The sequence below is a fragment of the Aedes aegypti genome, chromosome 1 (assembly GCF_002204515.2).
Source record: "Aedes aegypti strain LVP_AGWG chromosome 1, AaegL5.0 Primary Assembly, whole genome shotgun sequence".
Classification (NCBI taxonomy): domain Eukaryota; kingdom Metazoa; phylum Arthropoda; class Insecta; order Diptera; family Culicidae; genus Aedes; species Aedes aegypti.
This window is the reverse complement of record NC_035107.1, coordinates 66,706,140-66,727,661: the sequence shown is the minus strand read 5'-3', so window position 1 is coordinate 66,727,661 and position 21,522 is coordinate 66,706,140. Positions and strand designations below refer to the sequence as shown.

General features: G+C 43.9%; 1 protein-coding gene and 1 long non-coding RNA gene across 3 annotated transcripts in view; both read left to right on the top strand.

Annotated features, from left to right (window-relative positions):
- The window catches only part of LOC5572392, a 55,771-nt gene extending 34,788 nt beyond the window's left edge, over window positions 1-20,983 (top strand). The window contains exons 7-12 of one of the 2 annotated variants that reach the window (XR_002498806.1): window positions 18,772-19,374; window positions 19,434-19,649; window positions 19,713-19,801; window positions 19,874-19,943; window positions 20,012-20,247; window positions 20,497-20,983. Coding sequence is in view for 1 of the 2 variants with exons in the window: in XM_021838648.1 (XP_021694340.1) it covers window positions 18,772-19,374; window positions 19,434-19,649; window positions 19,713-19,801; window positions 19,855-19,943; window positions 20,012-20,247; window positions 20,497-20,951 (1,688 nt within the window). In the remaining variant the exon portion in view is untranslated. Of the gene's footprint in view, window positions 1-18,771; window positions 19,375-19,433; window positions 19,650-19,712; window positions 19,802-19,854; window positions 19,944-20,011; window positions 20,248-20,496 lie in introns of both variants that reach the window. The other variant, XM_021838648.1, reaches the window with a different exon arrangement.
- On the top strand, window positions 14,483-15,483 carry LOC110674389. The gene is made up of 2 exons (XR_002498824.1): window positions 14,483-14,946; window positions 15,029-15,483. It is a non-coding gene; the product is annotated as an uncharacterized LOC110674389 (long non-coding RNA).
- Window positions 20,984-21,522: the final 539 nt, after the last annotated feature.

Genomic DNA, 21,522 nt, shown 5'->3' with positions numbered 1-21,522 from the left:
TTATTCAAGACGTGAAGTGGCCGTTGAATGCTTCAAGTACCGAAGGAGGAGCTTTTTATACGAAACCGAAATCAAGGCATCCGAAGGCAGATAAAACGAAAGGAGTTTGCTTCAATTGTAACAAGCCGGGCCATTTTTCGGTGATTTGCCCCCAGAAGTCGATGTCGTCCAAGCCGAAAAGGCAAGGCTCTTTGTACTACACTGGCGGTTGGAAACGGAAGCGAAGATTGCTGGTTTTTCGATTCCGGAGCGACATCCCATATGACGCGGACTCAAGAAGGATTTGTCAAGCAAATGGATTGGATACATCCGATCAACACTGCGGGTAGCCAGCGAATCAAATCTGTAGCGAAAGGGACGGTTAATCTGGAGCTGGATGAAGGTCCGATTGAAGTCAAGGAAGTCTTGATGGTGCCGGAGTTGTCAACCAATCTTTTGTCCATCAGTAAGATCTGCGAGAAGAATATGACGGTGCTGTTCAAGAACGATGGCTGCGAGGTACATGACGAAAATGGCAACTTAGTTGTTTCTGGAATTCAAGAGGACGGAATGTACAAGCTGCCCACGAAGAGAATTCAGAAAGCGTGCGAGATATCCGAGGTCGAGTTGTTGCATCGACGACTAGGCCATTTGTGCAGGCAGTTCATGGGAAAAGCGACCTCGCTGGGGAATGGACTGGAGTTGCGGATGACGGACATGCTCGATTGCATCTCTTGTGCTCAAGGTAAACAGAGTAGAAATTTTTTCCATTCCAGTACATCCAGAGCGACAGATGTTTTGGATCTGGTACACTCCGACGTGTGCGGTCCGATCGAGGTCCCATCGGTTGGTGGGACCCGGTATTTTGTAACATTTGTTGATGATGCGAGCCACAAGGTGTTCCTATATTTCGTTGAATCCAAGACCCAAGTGAAGGAGGTTTATGAACAGTTCAAGGCACTGGTTGAGCGACAAACGGGACGAAAGCTCAAGATTCTCCGAACCGATAATGGGGTAGAATATGTCAACTCGTCGTTGAAGAAATCCATGCAGCAGGATGGAGTGGTTCATCAAACAACATGCCCTTACACTCCGGAACAGAACGGCACAGCGGAGCGTATGAACCGTACGCTGGTCGAAAAAGCGAGATCCATGTTAAACGACGCTAGGCTGCCGAAGAAGTTTTGGGCGGAGGCCGTATCTACCGCGGCGTACTTGGTGAACAGGAATTACACTCGAGCGTTGGAAGCCAAAACCCCAGATGAAGCCTGGTCTCAGAAGAAGCCAAATCTGAAGAACCTACGAGTTTTTTGATCCCGAGTTATGGTTCATTCTCCAACGCAGAAACGGAAGAAATTCGACCCGAAGTCCGTAGAAGGCATCTTTGAAGGATACGGTGAAGGATCGAAAGGGTTTCGTGTCTACCTACCATCAACAAATGAAGTGACCGTTAGTCGAGACATAGTGTTCATCAACGAAGGGCGGCCGTCAATGACATCATCAACAGAAGGACCAGATCAACCAGTCGAATTCATGGAGTTGCATTCCTGGATGGACGTTGAGGACAATTTTGAAACTGAAGTTCAAGAAACCAACAACGTAGTAGTTTCTGGTCGTAACCTCAACGTGACGTCCGAGAGTGAGCTTGCCGTCGCGCGCCCACCGCAACTTGAAAGATCCGCTGAAGAGCAGCATGGATTGAGGCGCAGCGGTCGGGAGCGCCAACCCACAGGCAAGTATTCAGATTTTGTGTACCGTCGTGCGGGGTGACATTCGTCCATAAGGGTGACTTTTGGCCAATATTTTTACAGCAAGCTAATGCCGGAATAATGATAACAATGTATCAGGCTACAAGAATACGTTACAAATAGCCAATTTTACAATAGTCATAGATTAGTTTTTTGACGTTCCTACTTGCCATGAGATGCATCCAATGAGGCGGTCAAAGTCACCCCCTAGGCCCAATGTCACCCCGCACGGCGGTACTTTAGTTCGGTTACTGTTCTCGACGATTTTACAGAACTCAGCCCGAACTGGTTCAACTGATGATCCTACGAACTATGCGACCAGATCGAGATCGGTGGATGAAGGCCATGCGAGAAGAGTTGGACGCTCTGAATGAAAACGATACCTGGGAACTGACGGACTTACCCAAGGGCAAGAAGGCGATTCGCAATAAGTGGGTGTTTAAAACGAAGTACGGCCCCAACGGAGAAGTGGATCGATTCAAGGCAAAGCTGGTCATCAAAGGCTGCTCCCAACGTTATGGTGTCGATTATGACGAGGTATATGCTCCTGTGGTGCGTTATTCGACGATCAGATATCTCAAGGCAGTCGCAGTGGAACACAATCTGGAGATAGAACAAATGGACGCTGTGAGTGCTTTTCTCCAAGGAAAATTGACAGGCGAGACGATTTACATGGAACAACCCCACGGTTTTGCCGAAGATCCTACTAAAGTTTGTCGACTGAAGAGAGCCCTCTATGGCTTGAAGCAATCAAGTCGCGTTTGGAATCTTCAGCTAGACAAGGCATTGAAGGAATTTGGATTGGAGCAATCGGCAATAGATCCCTGTTTGTATTTCAAGATAGAAGGTCGGCGGATGATTTTTGTAACTATTTACGTGGACGATTTTCTCCTGTTTTCAAATGATCAAGCACTGAAGAAGAAACTGAAGGAATTTTTGAATTACCATTTCAAGATGAAGGATTTAGGAGAAGCGAAGCTGTGTCTCGGACTCCGGATAACGCGAGATCTTTCCAATGGAAGGCTTTACCTAGATCAGCGGCAGTATCTGGAAGATATCCTGGACCGGTGCAACATGGTGAACTGTAATTTGGTTTCGACTCCTGCGGACCCTTCAGCAAAGCTAGACAAGACGATGTGCCCAACCAAACCGGAAGAAATTGAAGAGATGCGGACGGTTCCATACAAGGAAGCGGTAGGCTGCTTAATGTACTCTGCGTGCGCAACAAGGCCGGATATAGCGTTTGCCGTGAACATGGTCAGCAAGTTCAGTAACAACCCTGGACGTTGTCATTGAGAAGCGGTAAAACGTATATTGCGATATCTAAAAGGCACGCTGAACCACCGTTTACAATTTTCAAAAAGCGACAATCCTACTCTAACGGCATATTCCGATTCGGATTGGGGAGGAGATGCAGATGAGCGAAAATCTACAACGGGGTACGCTTTTACCAAGATGGGAGGAGCGGTATCCTGGAACTCCAAGCGGCAGGACGTTGTGGCTTTATCGACGTGTGAAGCCGAATATATTGCGCTATCAAGAACAGACCTGTAGCATCCACCCTAGCTACACCACTGGCTGTCTGGTACAGCAGTGGATTCGTATCAATAAAAGAAACAGTTTATCTACTGACTGCACACCCGAACAGACGCGCGTTTCATATCATTACGTTTACCGTATCACAGTCTCGGTCATAACTAATTAATTACCGTTTAGAACCCAATCTCCCACAAGATATTACAGTGGCGACGAGGTGGAGATTTGTTTTCGCGTCCCGGGAAGTGCAAATCAGTGCGAGTTTTTCGGTTTGCCAGTGATCTTTTGGCGATTTTCCCCTTGGGAGAAATAGTTTGTTTGCTGCCATTCATCCCGTTGGATTCAGTTTTGCCGACGGAGGAAACAACAGTTTGCGCTGCGCGATACTGGCAGTACCTACACTGCAGGAGTTGGTTTGGTTTCACTTTGCACAGGTTTGCTGCAAAAACCGTAAGTTTTTCTCAAAAGTGGAAATAAATAGAGAAAACTTGTTTTAATTTGCATGCCGTTTGTGTGTTTAAAGTGAGTTTTATGAGCCATTTTCTTCTGCCTAGCAAGCAAAGAATTTGCGTTTCATTTTGTTTTCCCGTACTGTGACCCGGCTTTGTGTGTGCATAATAAAAATTAAATCAATCACAGCCGAAGTGTTTGTCACGTACGAGGAGTTTGTTTCGCCAACATTGTGGTGTGTTGCGCCTAAGTTTGTTTGCAACAAAGTTTGTATCGCGAGAATTTGGTTTGTAGCGAGAGATTGTTGCACTTGTTTATGCTCATGTTTGATAGCAACTGAAGTTTATGCTAGTGTTGAGCAACAAAATTGTTTGGTTTGTTTGTGTTTCACGTTTCGTTGTTAAAGTTTGTCGTTGCATGTTGCATACGATCGTTTCGAAACAGTTGAAAAGTGTTTGGTTTGGCACAGTAGCAGTTTATGTTTTGCACTGTGGGACAAATTGTTTCAAAATTGGACAAAAAAAAAAGTTTTGCAAAAAAGTTTTTAAATTTTTGCGTGTTTGTTTTGATCAAGTTTATTCGATTGTTACACTGAAAGAAAATTGTAGGTAAATTTCGTGTAATAGTTTGTCGAATCGTTTTCAGTTTTTCGTCGTTTTTCATCGCTGTCAGTATGCCGTTGGTGAATCATATCGAGCCGTATGTATCCGGCACGATTCCGTTTAGCCAATACTTGGAGCAGATGGAATGGGTGTTCATCAACAACAAGATGGCGGATGCGAATGAACAGAAAGCATCGTTTCTGGCGGCATGCGGAAAGGAGGTGTACAGCGAGTTGAAGCTTTTGTTTCCTGGAAAGGATTTGAAGACGGTGTCATTCAAGGAAATCACCGATTCGTTGAAGAAGCGATACGACAAAACTGAAAGCGACATGATCCAACGTTTTAAGTTTTATCAACGAGTTCAAGGCCCTACTGAAATTGCGGAGGATTTCATTCTAGCTGTGAAGCTGCAAGCGGAGTTGTGTGAGTTTGGCGAGTTTAAGGACATCGCAATTCGCGACAAGCTTGTGTGTGGCATTCGCGATCCGGATGTGCAACAGCGTTTGTTTGATGAGGAAGCTTTGACACTTGCGAAAGCGGAGAAGATCATCATCAACATGGAGCTAGCTGGAGCGAACCGAAAGCTAGTTTCTCGTGAATCCGGTCGAGTGAGTGTGTTGAACAGGCTTGGCAAGAGGCAAGAGCCAACAGTTTCACGTGCGAGATCCCGTGGTAGGAGTCGTGGACCAAGTAATCGGTACAGGAGCCGTAGCCGATCAGTTTCGTTTGACCGTAGAAATCGTTCTTCATCACGATCACGGAAGTTTCGCTGCAATTTCTGTGGCAGAGATGGTCACACGCGTCGTTTCTGCTACGATTTGAAGAGCAAGGAGAAGAAATCTGTGAAGTTTGTCGATTCTCCAGCAGTAAAGCCGAAGATGACGGAGTATCAGAAAAGTTTGCGTCGTCGGTTGAACAGATCTGTCTCGGATGACGAGGATATGGAGTGTTTGTTGATCTCTTCCATCGGAAAAATCAACGAACCGTGTTTCCGATCCGTTTTGATCGAGGGTATCCGTGTCGAAATGGAGATAGACTGTGGAGCTGCAGTTTCTGTCGTCAGCAAGGAGACGTACGAGGGAGAATTCGGCGATATACCATTGCAGAAGTGTACGAGGAAGTTAGCGGTGATCAACGGAAGTCGTTTGGTGGTCGAAGGACAGATTCCAGTGCAAGTTGAGTTGAACGGAAGACGGAAATCCGTTAAACTGGTTGTTTTGCGCTGCGGAAGTTCGTTTACACCGTTGCTTGGACGTGATTGGCTGGATATATTTTTCCCTGAATGGAGGAATGCGTTTGGCAGTGGTACAAACCTGAACCAGCTGTCGTTGCCGACTTCAGAGGAGCGTGTCGTGAATGATATTCAAAGTAAGTTTGCCAATGTTTTTGATAAGTCTTTGTTTACTCCGATAAAAGGTTTTGAGGCAGATCTAGTATTGAAGAAAGGTGCAGCACCGGTTTTTAAGCGTGCGTATGACGTTCCATTGCGTTTAAAGGACAAAGTTGTTGTACATTTGGAAAGTTTGGAAAAAGATGGCGTCATAACACCGATAGATGCGAGTGAGTGGGCATCGCCGGTGATCGTTGTAGTGAAGAAAGACGGCGGAATCAGGATGGTGATCGACTGCAAGGTTTCGATCAACCCGAATACCTATCCGTTACCGTTTTTTTTTTTTTTTTTTTTTTTTCCTTCTAAGCAATGGGGGGATAATCTGCTCAACAGACTCCGGACCGAGGTCCGGGAGTGTGGGGTTGGGGACCATTTACTACGTACAAGCAGTAAACAGGACTACACCCCCGACCCACTAAACCATTTCCATTGCCGCCAAACCCTTCGTCTCCCCGGGACCACCAAGAAGGCATTGCTTCGGAGAGGGGCTATTGCACATCGCATCCTCCAGGTTAGCTGCGTAGCCATGCAGCAACGAACATCGATGACACGCTTATGGGGGTCCACCAAGGTAGCATGCTGGCGCATTGCCAGCTTCCCGGGTGGTCCTCACCTCCCGTTGTCCGCTGAAGGCGGGCAGGGTCGACCACTAAGCCCGCGCCCAGCTGCACCGCAGGTATCAAGAACTGATACTGCGGGCTTCGCAATTTGACCTACTGAAGGCTCAGGCCCTATCAGCTAGCACCAGCTGGGATTGCTGACGAAGGGGCCTCCACCTGCCCCGAACAACCAGAGGCTCGTACCCACCCAGTAGGCCGGCGCCACGACAGCAGCGCTACCAGGATGTTCTCCCCGCGGCCACTTAATCGCTGTAAGGGTCGATTTCGACCGTAGGGCACCGGTATGACCTACGTAGCCGACTGCGAACCCTTGGACCACCTGTTGATTAGCGTCTGCACTAGTCACTCCTCGAGTCCACACGCCACCTCCTTTGGAGTTCCGAGACGATGTGGGTGATAGCCGATGAAACGGCATTCCAGCCAAACTCGTCTGCACACATCCTCTGGACCAAATTGTCCGGAGTCGTGTCCCGACCGCATGTGGCAAACATGCGGTCACGCATTGTGCGGAAACGCGGGCACACGAACAAAACGTGTTCCGCCGTTTCCTCTAAACCTGCACAAACTGGACATTCGGGAGAACCCGCATGACCGAAACGGTGTAGATATTGTCTAAAGCATCCATGACCCGAAAGGACCTGTGTTAGGTGGAATGTTAGTTCCCCATGGCGCCTATTGACCCAGATATCTAACCTCGGAATCAACCTGTGAGTCCACACTCCCTTGGTGGAACTGTCCCACGCACGCTGCCATTTGACCATGGAGGCCAGACTGGCAGTCCTGCGTATGCCTCTTGTGCCGCGCATTTCGAAGCACTCTATGTCTTCCATGATAAGGATACCAATAGGCATCATACCGGTGATGACACAAAGTGCATCGTGTGACACGGTACGGTACGCGCTCGCAACCCTCAGGCACATTAGCCTATAAGTACTCTCTAGCTTGCTACGGTAGCTATCGGTACTCAAAGCCGTGCCCCAAGCCGGGCCACCATACCTCAGTATGGACGAGGCTACACTGGCCAGAAGCTTACGCTTGCTGGCGTACACCGCAGAGCTATTGGACATCATCCGGGACAGTGCCACAATAGCTGTGGAGGCTCTCTTGCAGGCATAATCGACATGGCTACCGAAGGTAAGCTTGTCGTCGATCATCACCCCCAAGTGTTTGACGGAGCGCTTCGAAGTGATTGTGCAGTCGCCTACACTGATCACCGCTTGCTGCGCCGACTTTCGGTTGTTGACAACAACAGCCTCCGTTTTGTGGTGAGCCAATTCCAGTTTCCTGGAGCTCATCCACTCCTCCACAATTGCGATCGAGTGGGCTGCAGTCAATTCCACTTCTTCGATCGATTCACCGTAGACCTCCAGCGTAATATCGTCGGCAAAGCCAACGATGACCACACCCGCCGGGAATTTTAATCTCAACACCTCGTCGTACATGACATTCCATAACACCGGACCCAGGATGGAACCTTGCGGGACTCCTGAGGTTATGTGAAAGCACTTCCGACCCACCTCTGTGTCATAGACTAATACCCGATTCTGGAAGTAACTTCCGAGAATCTTGTACAGGTACTCGGGTATCCCCAGACGCAGGAGCGCATCAGCAATAGCCGCCCAACTGGCACTATTAAATGCATTCCTTACATCCAGAGTCACTACTGCGCAGTAGCGAATACCCCTCCTCTTACGCTGGAGTGCTATCTCAGCGGTTTTCTTAACCGCCAGAATAGCGTCTACAGTGGACCTCCCTTTCCGGAAGCCGAACTGGTTGCCTGAGAGACCATTTACACCCTCGGTGTACCTCGACAGTCTGTTGAGGATGATCTTCTCGAGCACTTTCCCCACCGTGTCAATCAAGCAAATTGGTCTATACGCCGACGGGTCACCGGGTGGTTTCCCCGCCTTTGGCAATAGTACCAGGCTCTGCCTCTTCCACGCATCTGGAAATACTCCCTCGTCCAGGCATATCTGCATAGCAGATCTGAACATACCGGGAGCCTCCAAGATTGCGACTTTGAGGGCCAGGTTTGGAACTCCGTCCGGACCTGGTGCCTTCCCCATGCTTAGGGATTTTGCAATCCCTACAAGTTCCTCATCAGTTACTCTATCCTCATCACCAGCCCCAATCCCCAGCTGTCCTACAAAAGGAGGCCATGGGCTAGGGTTGTGGCGCGGGAAGAGCCCCTCGATGATCCCCTCCAGCATCTGTGGAGACTGCTCCGTAGGAGCAATTGCACCTCTTGTCTTCGCCATTACGATCCTGTAGGCATCACCCCACGGGTTCGCGTTGGCACTCTGACAGAGTCCCTCGAAGCAGGCCTTTTTGCTTGCCCTTATCTCAGACTTCAGCGCGACTTTGGCAGCGGTGAACACCGCCCGTCGTTCTTCACGCTCCTGCTCGGTACGTGCTCGCTGCATCCGTCTCCTGGCCCGTAGGCAGGCACGGCGCAGGTTCGCAATAGCTTGAGTCCACCAGTATGTCGGTGGTCTCCCATTCCTAGGGTGGACTTTTCTAGGCATGGTCGCATCGCATGCACGCGTAAGCACCGCTACCAGTTCGTCCCCGCTTAGGCCGAGTAGGTTACGCTCACGGCGGAGCGCCTCCCTAAGTACTTCATCATTGAAGTACGATGTCTTCCACCTACGAGGGCTTGGCCTTGACCTAGCCGCTTCCTCAACCCGCTGCCTGCTGTTGTTGTAGTCGATACTGTAGCGAACCGCCAGGTGGTCGCTGTGAGTGTAGCCATCGTCTACCCTCCAGTTCGAGCTACTCGTTAGGCCAGGACTACAAAAAGTAACGTCGATAATCGACTCCGCTCCGTTACGGCTGAAGGTACTTTTGGCACCAACATTAGCCAGATCGACATCTTGCACGGCCAGTGCCTCTAGCAGGATTTGACCTCGCTGCATTGAAGTCACCCGCTATTACAACTGGCCTTCGCCCTGTCAGCGCGGTCGTCATACAGTCCGTTACCGTTAGCACAAGACATGTTTGCTTCACTAGCTGGTGCTAAAGTGTTTTGTTCCTTAGATCTGACCGGTGCGTATACACAGTTGTTGTTGTCGAAAAAGTCAAGAAAAATCATGACCATTAATACGATCAAAGGTTTGTTTTCGTATAATCGTTTGCCACAAGGTGCTTCTTCAAGTGCTGCTATTTTTCAACGTGTTATGGATCAAGTTTTGAAAGGCATTGATGGTGTTTATTGCTACTTAGACGATGTTTTAATAGCGGGTGAGGATTATGAGGACTGTTTGAGAAAGCTTTATTTGGTTTTGGAACGACTTTCTAATGCCAACATTAAAGTTAGTTTGCAAAAATGCAAGTGGTTTGTGACAAGTTTGCCATTTCTGGGTCATGTGTTGACTGATAAAGGTTTGTTGCCGTGTCCAGAGAAGGTCGAGACGATTCGTAGAGCCAAGGTTCCGAACAACGTCACCGAGCTCAAGGCATTTTTGGGTTTGATAAATTACTACGGTAAGTTTATCCCTAATTTATCCTCACGTTTAAGCTGTTTGTATCGTTTACTCAAAAAAGACGTTAAGTTTGTCTGGACCGATGAGTGTTGTCGTGTGTTTGATCAAAGTAAGCAATCGTTGTTGTCTTCAAAACTTTTAGTGTTTTTCGATCCAAAAAAGCCTGTCGTTGTTGTGACAGATGCTAGCAGTTATGGGTTAGGTGGCGTGATAGCTCATGAAATCAATGGAGAAGAGAGACCCATTAGTTTTACCTCCTTCAGTTTAACGAAAGCACAAAAATCCTACCCAATTTTACACTTGGAAGCGTTGGCCGTTGTGAGCACAATAAAAAAGTTTCATAAGTTTTTGTTTGGACAGAAGTTTACTGTGTATACCGACCACAAGCCGTTGATAGGCATATTTGGCAAAGAAGGCAAAAATTCGTTGTTTGTGACGCGTCTGCAGAGATATGTAATGGAACTGAACATCTACGATTTCGACATTGTTTACAGACCGTCATCAAAAATGGGCAATGCAGATTTTTGCTCAAGGTTTCCTTTACCAGTTGAAGTGCCAGTTTCATTGCAACAGGAGTTTATCAAAAGTTTGAATGTTTACGATGAGTTTCCTTTGGACCATGTTTTAATTGCAAAAGAGTCAGAACAAGACGAGTTTATCCAAAGAGTTGTTTCATACATGAGGCATGGTTGGCCAAAAAAGTTGGAACGTTGTTTGTTGGACGTTTATGCACAACATCAAGATCTCGAACTGGTCGATGGTTGTTTATTGTACCAGGATCGTGTGTTTATTCCTGCTAGTTTGCAAAAGCAGTTGATGAAGTTGTTGCATCGGAATCACTCAGGAATTACCAAAATCAAGCAGATGGCAAGAAGGACAGTTTACTGGTATGGCATGAACAGTGACATTGAAAGTTTCGTCAAATCATGTAGTGTGTGTTGCCAGATGAATGCAGTTGCAAAGCCAGTTTCAAGTTCCTGTTGGATTCCTACAACAAAACCGTTTACACGTATTCATGCAGACTTTTTCTACTTCGACAAGAAGGTTTTCCTGGTCATTGTGGACAGTTTTTCAAAATGGATTGAAGTTGAGTATATGAAGTTTGGAACAGATGCCAGGAAAGTCATATCAAAGTTTATGAGCGTTTTCGCTAGGTTTGGGTTACCTGACGTAGTTGTTACTGATGGCGGACCACCGTTTAGCTCGAAAGAGTTCATCGTTTTCTTCGAGAAACATGGAGTGAAGGTGATGAAGAGTCCACCGTACAACCCATCGAGTAACGGTCAAGCGGAGCGCATGGTCAGAGTAGTAAAGGAAGGTTTAAAGAAGTTTCTTTTGGATCCGGATATGATTGGTTTGAGTACTGAAGACATGGTTTCGTACTTCTTGTTTGGTTACCGGAATACTTGGTCGGAAGATGGACATTCGTTTCCGTCCGAGAGATTGTTTAGTTTTAAGCCTAAGACGCTGTTGGATTTAATCCATCCAAAGAATAGTTTTAAACATCATTCGACGAAGCCCAAGGAAGTGGATAAGCGTGTTGTATATAGTCCTAGTCGTAAGAAACATGACTGGATTGACAAGTTGCGTCCTGGAGATACTGTTTATTATAAAAATTTCAGACCTACGGATATAAGACGATGGTTAGAAGCCAAATTTCTCAGACGTATCTCATCAAATGTTTTTCAGGTTTCCGTTGGAGGGAGAGTCTACTCTGCTCACCGCAATCAGCTAAAGCTGGTTGGCACCCCAAAGCGCCGAGGTTTGTTCTTGGGGAGGAGCGAGAGGAACCAACGCAGAAAACGTACTAGAGAGGACAATGACGATGACGATAGGTTTAGCGACGACGACGAAGAGGATTTTTACGGGTTTCCTTCGGATTCATTCATCTACAGTGACGGGGGCGGTCGCAACGGTGTTTCAAGTCGTAGTCCTGAGGCGGAGGTTGGTGTTCCGCGCCGTCGAAGTGCGTCACACGTGGAGGAGGATCTACGAAGATCGTCGAGTTTGCCAGTTGAGGAGGTTGAACCGCAGGCTGGTCCGTCGCATCGAGCTGTGTGCCAGTCGTCACCATCGAAGAATCGACAGGAGAGTGTCAGGCGTTCTAAGCGACCTAAGCGTCTGAAGAAGGATGTCGATTACGAGTACTATTGAACTGTTGTGTTTGTTTATATGCCATGGAGGCATTCAAAAGTGAATTAGTTTATCAGCAGTCATGTTTTGCCGTGTTCTGTAGTTTTGGTAGTTTTTACCGATCAAATTGTTTAGACGGCAGTGAAGTTTCGCCGTAGTTTTGTTTGAAGTTTTCGGCAGTCGAGTTTTGCCGACAGTCAATAGAGCGGCAGTCAGGTTTTGCTGCGTATTCATTGTAAATATGTTAAAAAACTAAAAGGGGGAGAACTGTAGCATCCACCCTAGCTACACCACTGGCTGTCTGGTACAGCAGTGGATTCGTATCAATAAAAGAAACAGTTTATCTACTGACTGCACACTCGAACAGACGCGCGTTTCATATCATTACGTTTACCGTATCACAGTCTCGGTCATAACTAATTAATTACCGTTTAGAACCCAATCTCCCACAAGATATTACAAGACCAAGAAGCTCTCTGGTGGCAGCAATTAATCAAGCAATTCGACGAACAGCAAGTGTTCCCGATCATGTGCGATAACCAGTCGGCGATCTGCGTGGCCAAAAATCAAGGTTTCAATCCGAGGACGAAGCACATTGATATTCGTTACCATTTTGTACGGGAGACGCTCAACCGAGGAAATGTTACCCTGGACTACGTTTCCACGAAGCAGCAACCGGCAGACGGATTTACAAAACCTCTAACCAAGCAATAGAAATATTAGTAGTAGAACGCTAATGGCGTAGTTGTCACAAAACTGATTTCAATTTTTATTACCTTTAATTATGGCTTTTCATTGTCTATTCTATACCATGATTTGTTTTGGTTCTTAAAATTAATCTGACACTTTGAGGCCCGGTATTCACGCTGTCAGTTCGTGGCAAACTAGATGTTGGTAACACGAACAGCAGCGACATTAGCATTCTTAGGTTAATGCTTCTACTAACCAAGCAGAATCATGAACATTTCAAGAAAATGCTTGGCATCGTAGGTTAAGGGGGAGTATTGAGATGTGAGTAAATTGTAGTAACCTACGACCGGCTCATTATAGCCATACCTACCCTAGCAACGATTGTTTAACAACTACCGAAAACAAATGAAGGTTAACTTCTGCGTTCATGAGTCCTCTCATGGCGTAGTGATAACGCGCCCCAACAAGAGATCGGGGAGTCGTGAATTCGATTCTCACTGAGAAGACGTGTAACTTTTTCGCAAATCTTCACTTCAATTTGTCCATCTAATCCAATTGCAAATTATATGTTTTTATTTTTCTTACTTTTATTTGTTAGGCACTCCGTGCACTTGGCCACTACTATGCCGAGGATCATATATACAGAATCTATTTATATCCTAGTTCTTATTGCTATTTCTCTCGTACTGAGCAGGTAGAGGAGAGTGCTGCCGTTGGTCCAATCCATATCCATATCGAAGTCCATTGGTATGCGGTGGTTCATTTTGCCATGTATATGTGTCGTGTGAGGCAACAGCCTACGAAGAGGGTCAGTGTGTCTCAGTCACCATCCGATACTGACGAAGGATGGATGTGTTCCCCTATACACAGTCCTTCGTGCGGCGTCTTCTGGTGGCTGGACGGAGCTTTTTGTGGGGGGGGATTGGGAGTCGAACCCATGACCTTCCGCTTACGAAGCGAAACCGTAACCTCGAGGCTACGAGACCCCCCCTGCAAATTATATGTAATGTTTAGCTTTTCGGTTGTTGTTAAACTTCAACTCGGCTGGTTAGCCGTAAACCACGATTCATAATTAAAAACAAGTAACGATTGTTTAGTTGTACAAACAAGCAAATAAATTTTCATTCGTTCTTCAGACTACAGCCTAACGTCTCAGAGCCTAACCAATAGAAGTATTAACCTAATGTCGTTTTCGTTTTTAGGAACTGGGTCGGTGATCAACACATAACCAAACAAACGTCAAGCAAATTGTAGTCCGGTCGAACCTGAATCGGGTTGGGGTTGAAACTGTGATTCAGAACGGGTTGCGCCAGTTCCAACCTAGGTTCAAAAACGAATTCGACATAAGAATGCTAATGTCGCTACTGCTCGTGTTACCAACATCTAGTTTGCCACGCGCTGACAGCTTGAGTACCGATCCTCAAAGTGTCAAATAAATGTTTAAATCATCCACTACAACATGGCATCGAACAAACAATGAAAAGATACAGTTAAAGGTGATAATAAACTAATTCAGTTTTGTGAGAACAGCGCCATTAGCGTTCTACTACTAACATTTCTATTGCCTAACCACACGTATTTTATTAACACTCTCTCAAGAGATTCACTATTTGTTTGTTTTTGTTGATCACATTTGAAATGGATCGAAAAAAAAAATACAACAACCGGTGCGTGAGCGTGCACGGAGAAAACGAAGTACACAAAAATGAGTTTTTTTAAACTCAAAATTAAGTAAAGACAGTGGAACTCAAGAATTGGGTGATTTCCATTCTGTCAAATACGTATATTTAACCCAACTTTTGAGTAGTTCGACTAAAACCCAAATTTGAGTAAAAAAATACTTGTTCATTTTATTGCATTTATACCGTACAAGTTTAATACTTAAACTTGCGTACTTTCTGGCAAAACTAGTTACGGAATCACTCGAAATGTCACTTAACGTATTTATAATTGCTACGAAAACGCAGTATATATAGACTGGATATTCATTTAATCACATGAAATAAGTTAATCGATCATTGAATTTGTCAAACACTCAGAAAACAAATAGTTGAGTAAAAACAACTCAACGTGAGGCATTCAAGCTGCGAACTACCCGTTGAGTAGTTTAAACTCAGTTTTGGATGAAAAAATGCGACAGCCATATTGAAAAGTCAACATTGCTCATTCCAGATTAGCCGTCATCGGCGTAAGACGTGATCGTAATTGTTATTGTTTTTTAATTATAAAAAATCAATAAATTACGATAGAAGTTTATTTAATACATTTTTGATAGCTAATCCTGAAGTTGTTTACCGGAATGCTGATTTACTACAGGTAAATATCCTTAATTTATTTCCCACCGAGGAGTTCGGTTTGCTGAAAAGTATAATGTAAAATCATCTCTTTCTTGTTTCAGGAATTCAGTTATCGTTATTGGTGCACAATTTCCGATGTCCAGAAGTGACTTAATGCCTTGCTCTCGATGGCTACCATCCTCTCCGAACTGCTGTTTGCCGTTACCTCCACCCACCGTTCACGATTCCCGGAACCGTTTCCGACGAACTATTGCTGAAAGTGAGAGGCTGATTGCTGAACAAAATGCGTGTCATTCGTTGCCTGCTTGCTGTTCCTGTCATTCCTAGCCTCCATGTGCCACCGTCGGGGTCGAGCTTTCCATTGGCGTTCCCAGTACATTGCTGCCGGTCCCGATAAGTTTGATGCTGCAGGTGAACTCACCCGATCCAAATTGTTTCCTGTGCTGATGTCGCCATTCCTGCCCTGCCACCCACGCGGTTGGGTTTTGAAGCAATTTTTTACTATTTTATTTTTTATGAATTAAAATAAAACAAGATAAATGTTTGTATCATTCAAGTTTAGTTCAGTTTATTTTGATTAATCACATAAACATAGCTTATGCGAATTGAATTTTTGACTACTGTTTTAGGTTGCATTTTAATCCGATTAAAATACCTATTTTTGAGTTTTTGCATCCAAGGTAACATTGGGTAAAAATCACCCACTGAGATAATTTTATGCGATAACTCAAATTTGGGTACTTGGCTATTTACTCAAATTTGGGGTAACGCACAAAGGTGCCAAGTTGGGTAGAAGGAACTCAAATTTGAGTACTTCGTTCTCTCCGGATGCGGTTTGGTCTATTCATTTTTGACAGGTTCATTTTTGGTATAAATTTGGACCAAAAAATGGACCACTGGTGAAGTTCCCCTTACAAAATAACCACTACATGAACAAAACATGAAAACAAATCAACATAGAGTGAAGCTAAAAACACCCTACGCTAAAAACACTCAAATGTGGGTAAAATAACAGCGGAAAATAAAGTGCGTGTAAAATACACTCCACATAAAAACTACACATAAGGGGTCATGCACAAATTACGTCACGCTCCGAGAGGGGGGGGAGGTGGTCAAGCCAAGTGTGACAAGCCTTACAAAATTTTCGAAGGACCCATACAAAAAACGTGACAAAGGGGGGGAGGGGGTCGGAAAAGTCGAAATTTAGCGTGACATAATTTGTGTACCATCCCTAATTACTGAATTGTAACGACAGGTTACACCGCGGACTCTAACCACTCGGCTAAGGAAGGCCCAAACCTTCCTCATGTGATACTTTATTATCCTTTATTAGTACCATTTCAAACTTTACATCCTTTTCTTATATCTTGGTGTTATGTATTAGGTAACACTTTTATCATAATTTGGTTAAATTATTATGAAAATCAATTATTGAATTTTATAATAATGATTTTAGGAAATTACCATGCAAAACCCGTTGTATATTCTTGATTAAATGTATGAACGATCTTCGGTAAAAGCCTGACTTTTGCACAGTAAAACTCCAATAAGCGATCCTATAACATTTCCCCGAATACCATTACCCCGAAAACCATCACCCCGAAAGTCAATACCCCGAATGGTCAAGTACCCCGAAAACCAATACCCCGAAAACCATTACCCCGAATATCATTTCCCCGAATGGACCATAACCCCGAATTTTCTTGGCACGAAAAATAGAAGATCCGACAAATGAATCCCATATACCTATTTCATAGAATTTTGATTTTCATTTGAATTCATGTTCTTCATGTTATCAAAGATTTATTACACAGCGTAACAAAAATGACATTTTCGCGTGTCTCAAGGATCAAATTATGTGTCTCTAGTAGATTTGGGGTCGCTGAATCTGATGCCGTTCTCAGAAATATTCCAGCACGTCACAATTTTTAGCTACAGGTCACCAAAGTTGTATAAAACACTGGTTTCATGGATGTTTACATGAAATTTGAAGTATGTTTTAACAAACTTTTTTGTGATCTAATCCATCAAGCATGTAAAATAGGACTTAAACTTTCATTTCAGATATAATTTAGTTGAAATTGAACGATAAAGTTTAGATTGAACCGATTTTTTCAACAAGTTTGCAGTCTCCATACAAAATTATTCGTTTCTCTTATATGGCAAAATGCAATACTTTTCTGAACCATCGAAAAATAACTTTTGAGCATCGAAAATATTATGAAGTTTATTGATAAGCGTTGTTATACACATAAAGTTCGAATTCTGTGGCAAATTAGGCAAATAAATTGCCATACAAGCTGGCAAACTTGCATGCAAGTTGGCTGAAATAGTTAAATTGTGCATTTTTAACAGTCAATATCTCAAAAACTAGACGTGCTATGATATTTTTGAAAACGGCAATGGATTCAGCAACTCTTAATTAAATTAAGGGTGGGATTTTGGTGCTTGAGACAAAAACGTGTTCCGCAGTGTTATTCTTTTAATTAACAGCTTTTATTCATGAGCCAAGTGAGAACCCAAATTTTACTCACAGGCGTGTACTTGATTTTGTGAGAATGATTGTGTTCACAGCAATAAATCATTTTTCGAACTGATGATAATGCTGACATGTTAATATTGGAGACCTTTCCCGCCCTCTTTCAAAAGCGTTTTATTATTTGGTAATGCATAATTATATTTTTATATTTCTGGAGGCAATGCGAGTTCAACATATTCTAAAATGTCATTAGACTAAGGTTTGAAAAATGTCAGATGAAAATGTTAACTAATATTAAACTGACCACTATTTCAAAAGTACATTGCTAAAGAACAGCCTATGATAAAAGAAGAAAAAATCACTGTTGAATGCGTCAATAATTATGATGCCAACAATCACTTTGCTAGTGCAACTTCCGAAAGAATAGCCGATAACTAAAAGAAGGACAAATCTCTTGTTGGAAATTGTAATACTGACAAGATGTAATACAGACAAGTAGGGTGCAGAACCACTTCGGCACTCGCATGATTCAATTTGGCATGGGGGTTTTTTCTCGGTCGAATTGTCTGAAACTTTGCAGTAAGAAGCGATTCATAATGACGCATATTGTGGCCAAATATAAGCTCTGTAGTTTTCAAAAAACCCCACTGCCCAAGTGAATCAAAAGTGCCAGGCTCCCTAATGCAGGGGCTTCATTTATTTTCATTCATTTATTTTTTGAAGTCACTGGCAACTTTGAATTTCGCTCAAGACTTGTCAGTCGAATTTTTTTACCGCTATCGCTCAAACTTCAACTCAAACGGTACAACTCGAAAGAACAGCCTATAACTCAATGAAGAGAAAATCATTGATTAAAATTTTTACACTGCCATTTTACAACCTCGAAAGAACAGCCGATGGTTGAAAGAATAAAAAATCATTAATAGGAATAGTAGTAGTTACTAAGCCGAAAACTTTCAGGCTCAAATTCGCGAGCTTCCTTGAAGAATTTCTTGAAGTGCATCACTGATTTTCGGGGAAGTGTCGTATTAGGGGAACTGGTTTTCGGGGTAATTTACCATTCGGGGTAATGGTTTTCGGGGTAATGTGTCATTCGGGGTAACGTTGCATTCGGGGAGATGGTTTTCGGGGTAATGGTATTCGGGGAAGTGTTATAGGACCCCAATAAGCTTATAAGGACGCATTTTTTTTTGTAAATTAGAATCAAAGACAAACAGATGTAACACTTAGAACTTAGAAAATTCCTTCTAAATCCACTGGAATACTGTTTCGTGCACCATTCAGTTTTTTTAACATTCACATAATAATAAAGGCCCGAGAAAACCATATCACCGCTAAATGTATTAATCAGAGCTCTTATTTCAGTTGACGCATTGTTGCCTTCCCTGGACGTCGATTTCGAGTGCGGAGTATATGACCACGAAGGCTGGAACGACGAATGGCCCTGGAGCGTAGCAATTTTCCACCGGAATCCGAGCACTGGTGCTTCCACACTAACATGCAGCGGTACCCTGATCAGCCTGAAACACGTTCTGACAACGGCCGAGTGTGTCGTGAATCGCACCACCGGGATACCGTTGCCCGAGGAAGCATTTGAACTGCACTTTGGCCTGTACCACTTGGATCAACGGAATGTGAATGAGCAAGTACGATACGCCAGCGAAGTTCACGTCCACCCGGAGCATTCCGTTAACAACGTAGCGATACTGGTCACCAACTGGACAGTTAGGAGTCCACCCTATGTGTCGCAAATCTGTATCGTTCCAGAGAACAACGCGGACTTCTGGAACTTGGAGGGTAAACGGGTCTACGTCACTGGGTGGCAAACTGTGGAAACCGGCAATCCCAACAATGATCACCAGTCTTGGAGCATCCATATCCTAGGTCGAGAAGCGTGTGACGAAGTCTCTTTGAGTCTACTGGGGAATCAGTCAACTCCGGGGCAATACTGTTCGGACTATCCTTATGGTGAGATCGTTTCATTTATAAATCTTAACTGTTATTCCATGCTTTTGTCTTTGAGGTAGAAGACGATTTGAGCATTGCTGATCGCGGATCAGGACTATACCATAGGTATCTGGAAGGTCCTTTGCTTGGAATTTGGGTTTTGGCCGGCATGGTTTCATCAGAAGTGAAAGGTAATGATACCGATAGGTACACTATGATTGTCAGTCTGCAGCCGTACATCAAGTGGATCGACGGAATCCTTACCGATAGGAAAACTCGAAGAATTAGCGAAAGAGGTATTTCTGGTGCAGGGAAGTGTGACTTGTATTCTATGACTGATTTTATTTCTCGATATTTAGAGTGCGATCGTTTCAACAGTATGTCCCAAAAAGCCAGCGGAGTTTGTGAAAATGCTGGGAGCACTATCGATGGAAATCCACCCCATGTTGTGAGTTTTACGATAAAGTTTTAGGTTTCAAATGATTCAATTTTATATGGTAGGTCAAACTCCTGAACGAAGATCGAAAATTCGTTTGCCTTGGAGTACTTGTGGAGGAAAGTCACATATTGACCTCTTGTCAATGCACACGGTAAGATAAACTTGTTTTATGATAAGATGAATGCATTACCTCTACATATTCACATTTATCTTATTCAGGCATCCACATAGACCGACAAAAGCTGAAATGAGCAATCACAGCGTATTGGATGTTTCAGGAATAATCTGTCATCCAGACAATAATCCTGAAAACTTTTATAGTGATGTGGCTGTGCTAAAACTGGCAACACCAATTCAAGTTACCAGTCAACTGATCCCGGCTTGTTTGGCCAACGCTCGGACGGAAAAACTCAAAGACGCCATGCTGCAAACCTTGCTCGTAAGGAGCTTAGATTGTAAGTATACTCACAAGCATTTTATGCATCACAGACAAACAGACGTAACAGTTAGCATAAATCGCGATTAAAATCATAGCCGCAAAGTATGCCTAATGCTAAAATCAAAGATGGGCCAACTAGTGGCGTTAGTGTGTAAACGTCTAACACAAACAAAAACGATACCAGTCCAAATAACTGCTCGTCTATGCTTGAACAATCCATGGCACAATTTAATGGCACAGATTCAATAAATCATTCTGTTTTTAGCGAAAAAACCCTCTCCACAATCCAAGTACGAGTACATCGGTACAGAAGAAGAATGCGACAAAATACTGCCCCCTCATTACAAGGACCAGTTCTTCACACCGAACCAGGCTTGTGTGATCAGCCCCCGATTGGAAGCGGACCAATTCAATGGCAGTATTGTGCAGTCTGTAGACAGTCGCGCTTGCAGTTTCACAGTGGTTGGCATTGGAAGCAGCGCGGTGGACAACTCGGACCTCGGTTCGATTCCGAACATTGGCATTGTCAATCGTGTTGCCCTCGCTCTGGATTGGATCGAGGAGGTTGTCTGGGAAGAAGAGTTCCCGACTCGGCCAAACTGGACGTTGGTAGAGAAAGTGACATCTGGCGCTGCTGCTGGAAGGTCATACGACCCATTAGAGCATTTATATATCGTAGTATCTCCACTTTTATTGATCAATTGTTTGCTTATCTTTTAGTCACTTTTTTATGAAAAAGATATATTGTTCATTAAAGTAGAAGTAAACTTTGAACCAAAGCGTTAATGATTAACGGGTCGCAATGATTGATTATGTGATTTATGGTTAAATTCAAGTTCATCATGATTAATGATTATGATTTATGATTAATTTTTTTGAAGTCATGATTACTGATTGTGATTGATGATTAAGTCAAAGTATGATTAATGATTATGATTAATGATTAAATTTCAATTTTAGATGATTAATGAATAAGATTAATGATTAAACTCAGTATGATTAGTGATTATGATTAATGATTATGATTAACCTTTACGTGAATGATGTGAAATTTGATTAAAATTTTTAATTTCAAAATAATCCTTTTTTAAATTATTAATCATCGTATTGGAAACATCGCGACACATTGCGAGCCTGCACTATACAAATCTCGTCCAGCACGTTATTGGCGAGTAGTATGTGGTCTTTCTATACCCAATAACTAATGCACTCTCGGCTTAGGCATTCAACAGTAGTCCGTTGTGTCCATGAGTCCTCTCGTGGTGTAGGGGTAACGCACTATATCTAGTGA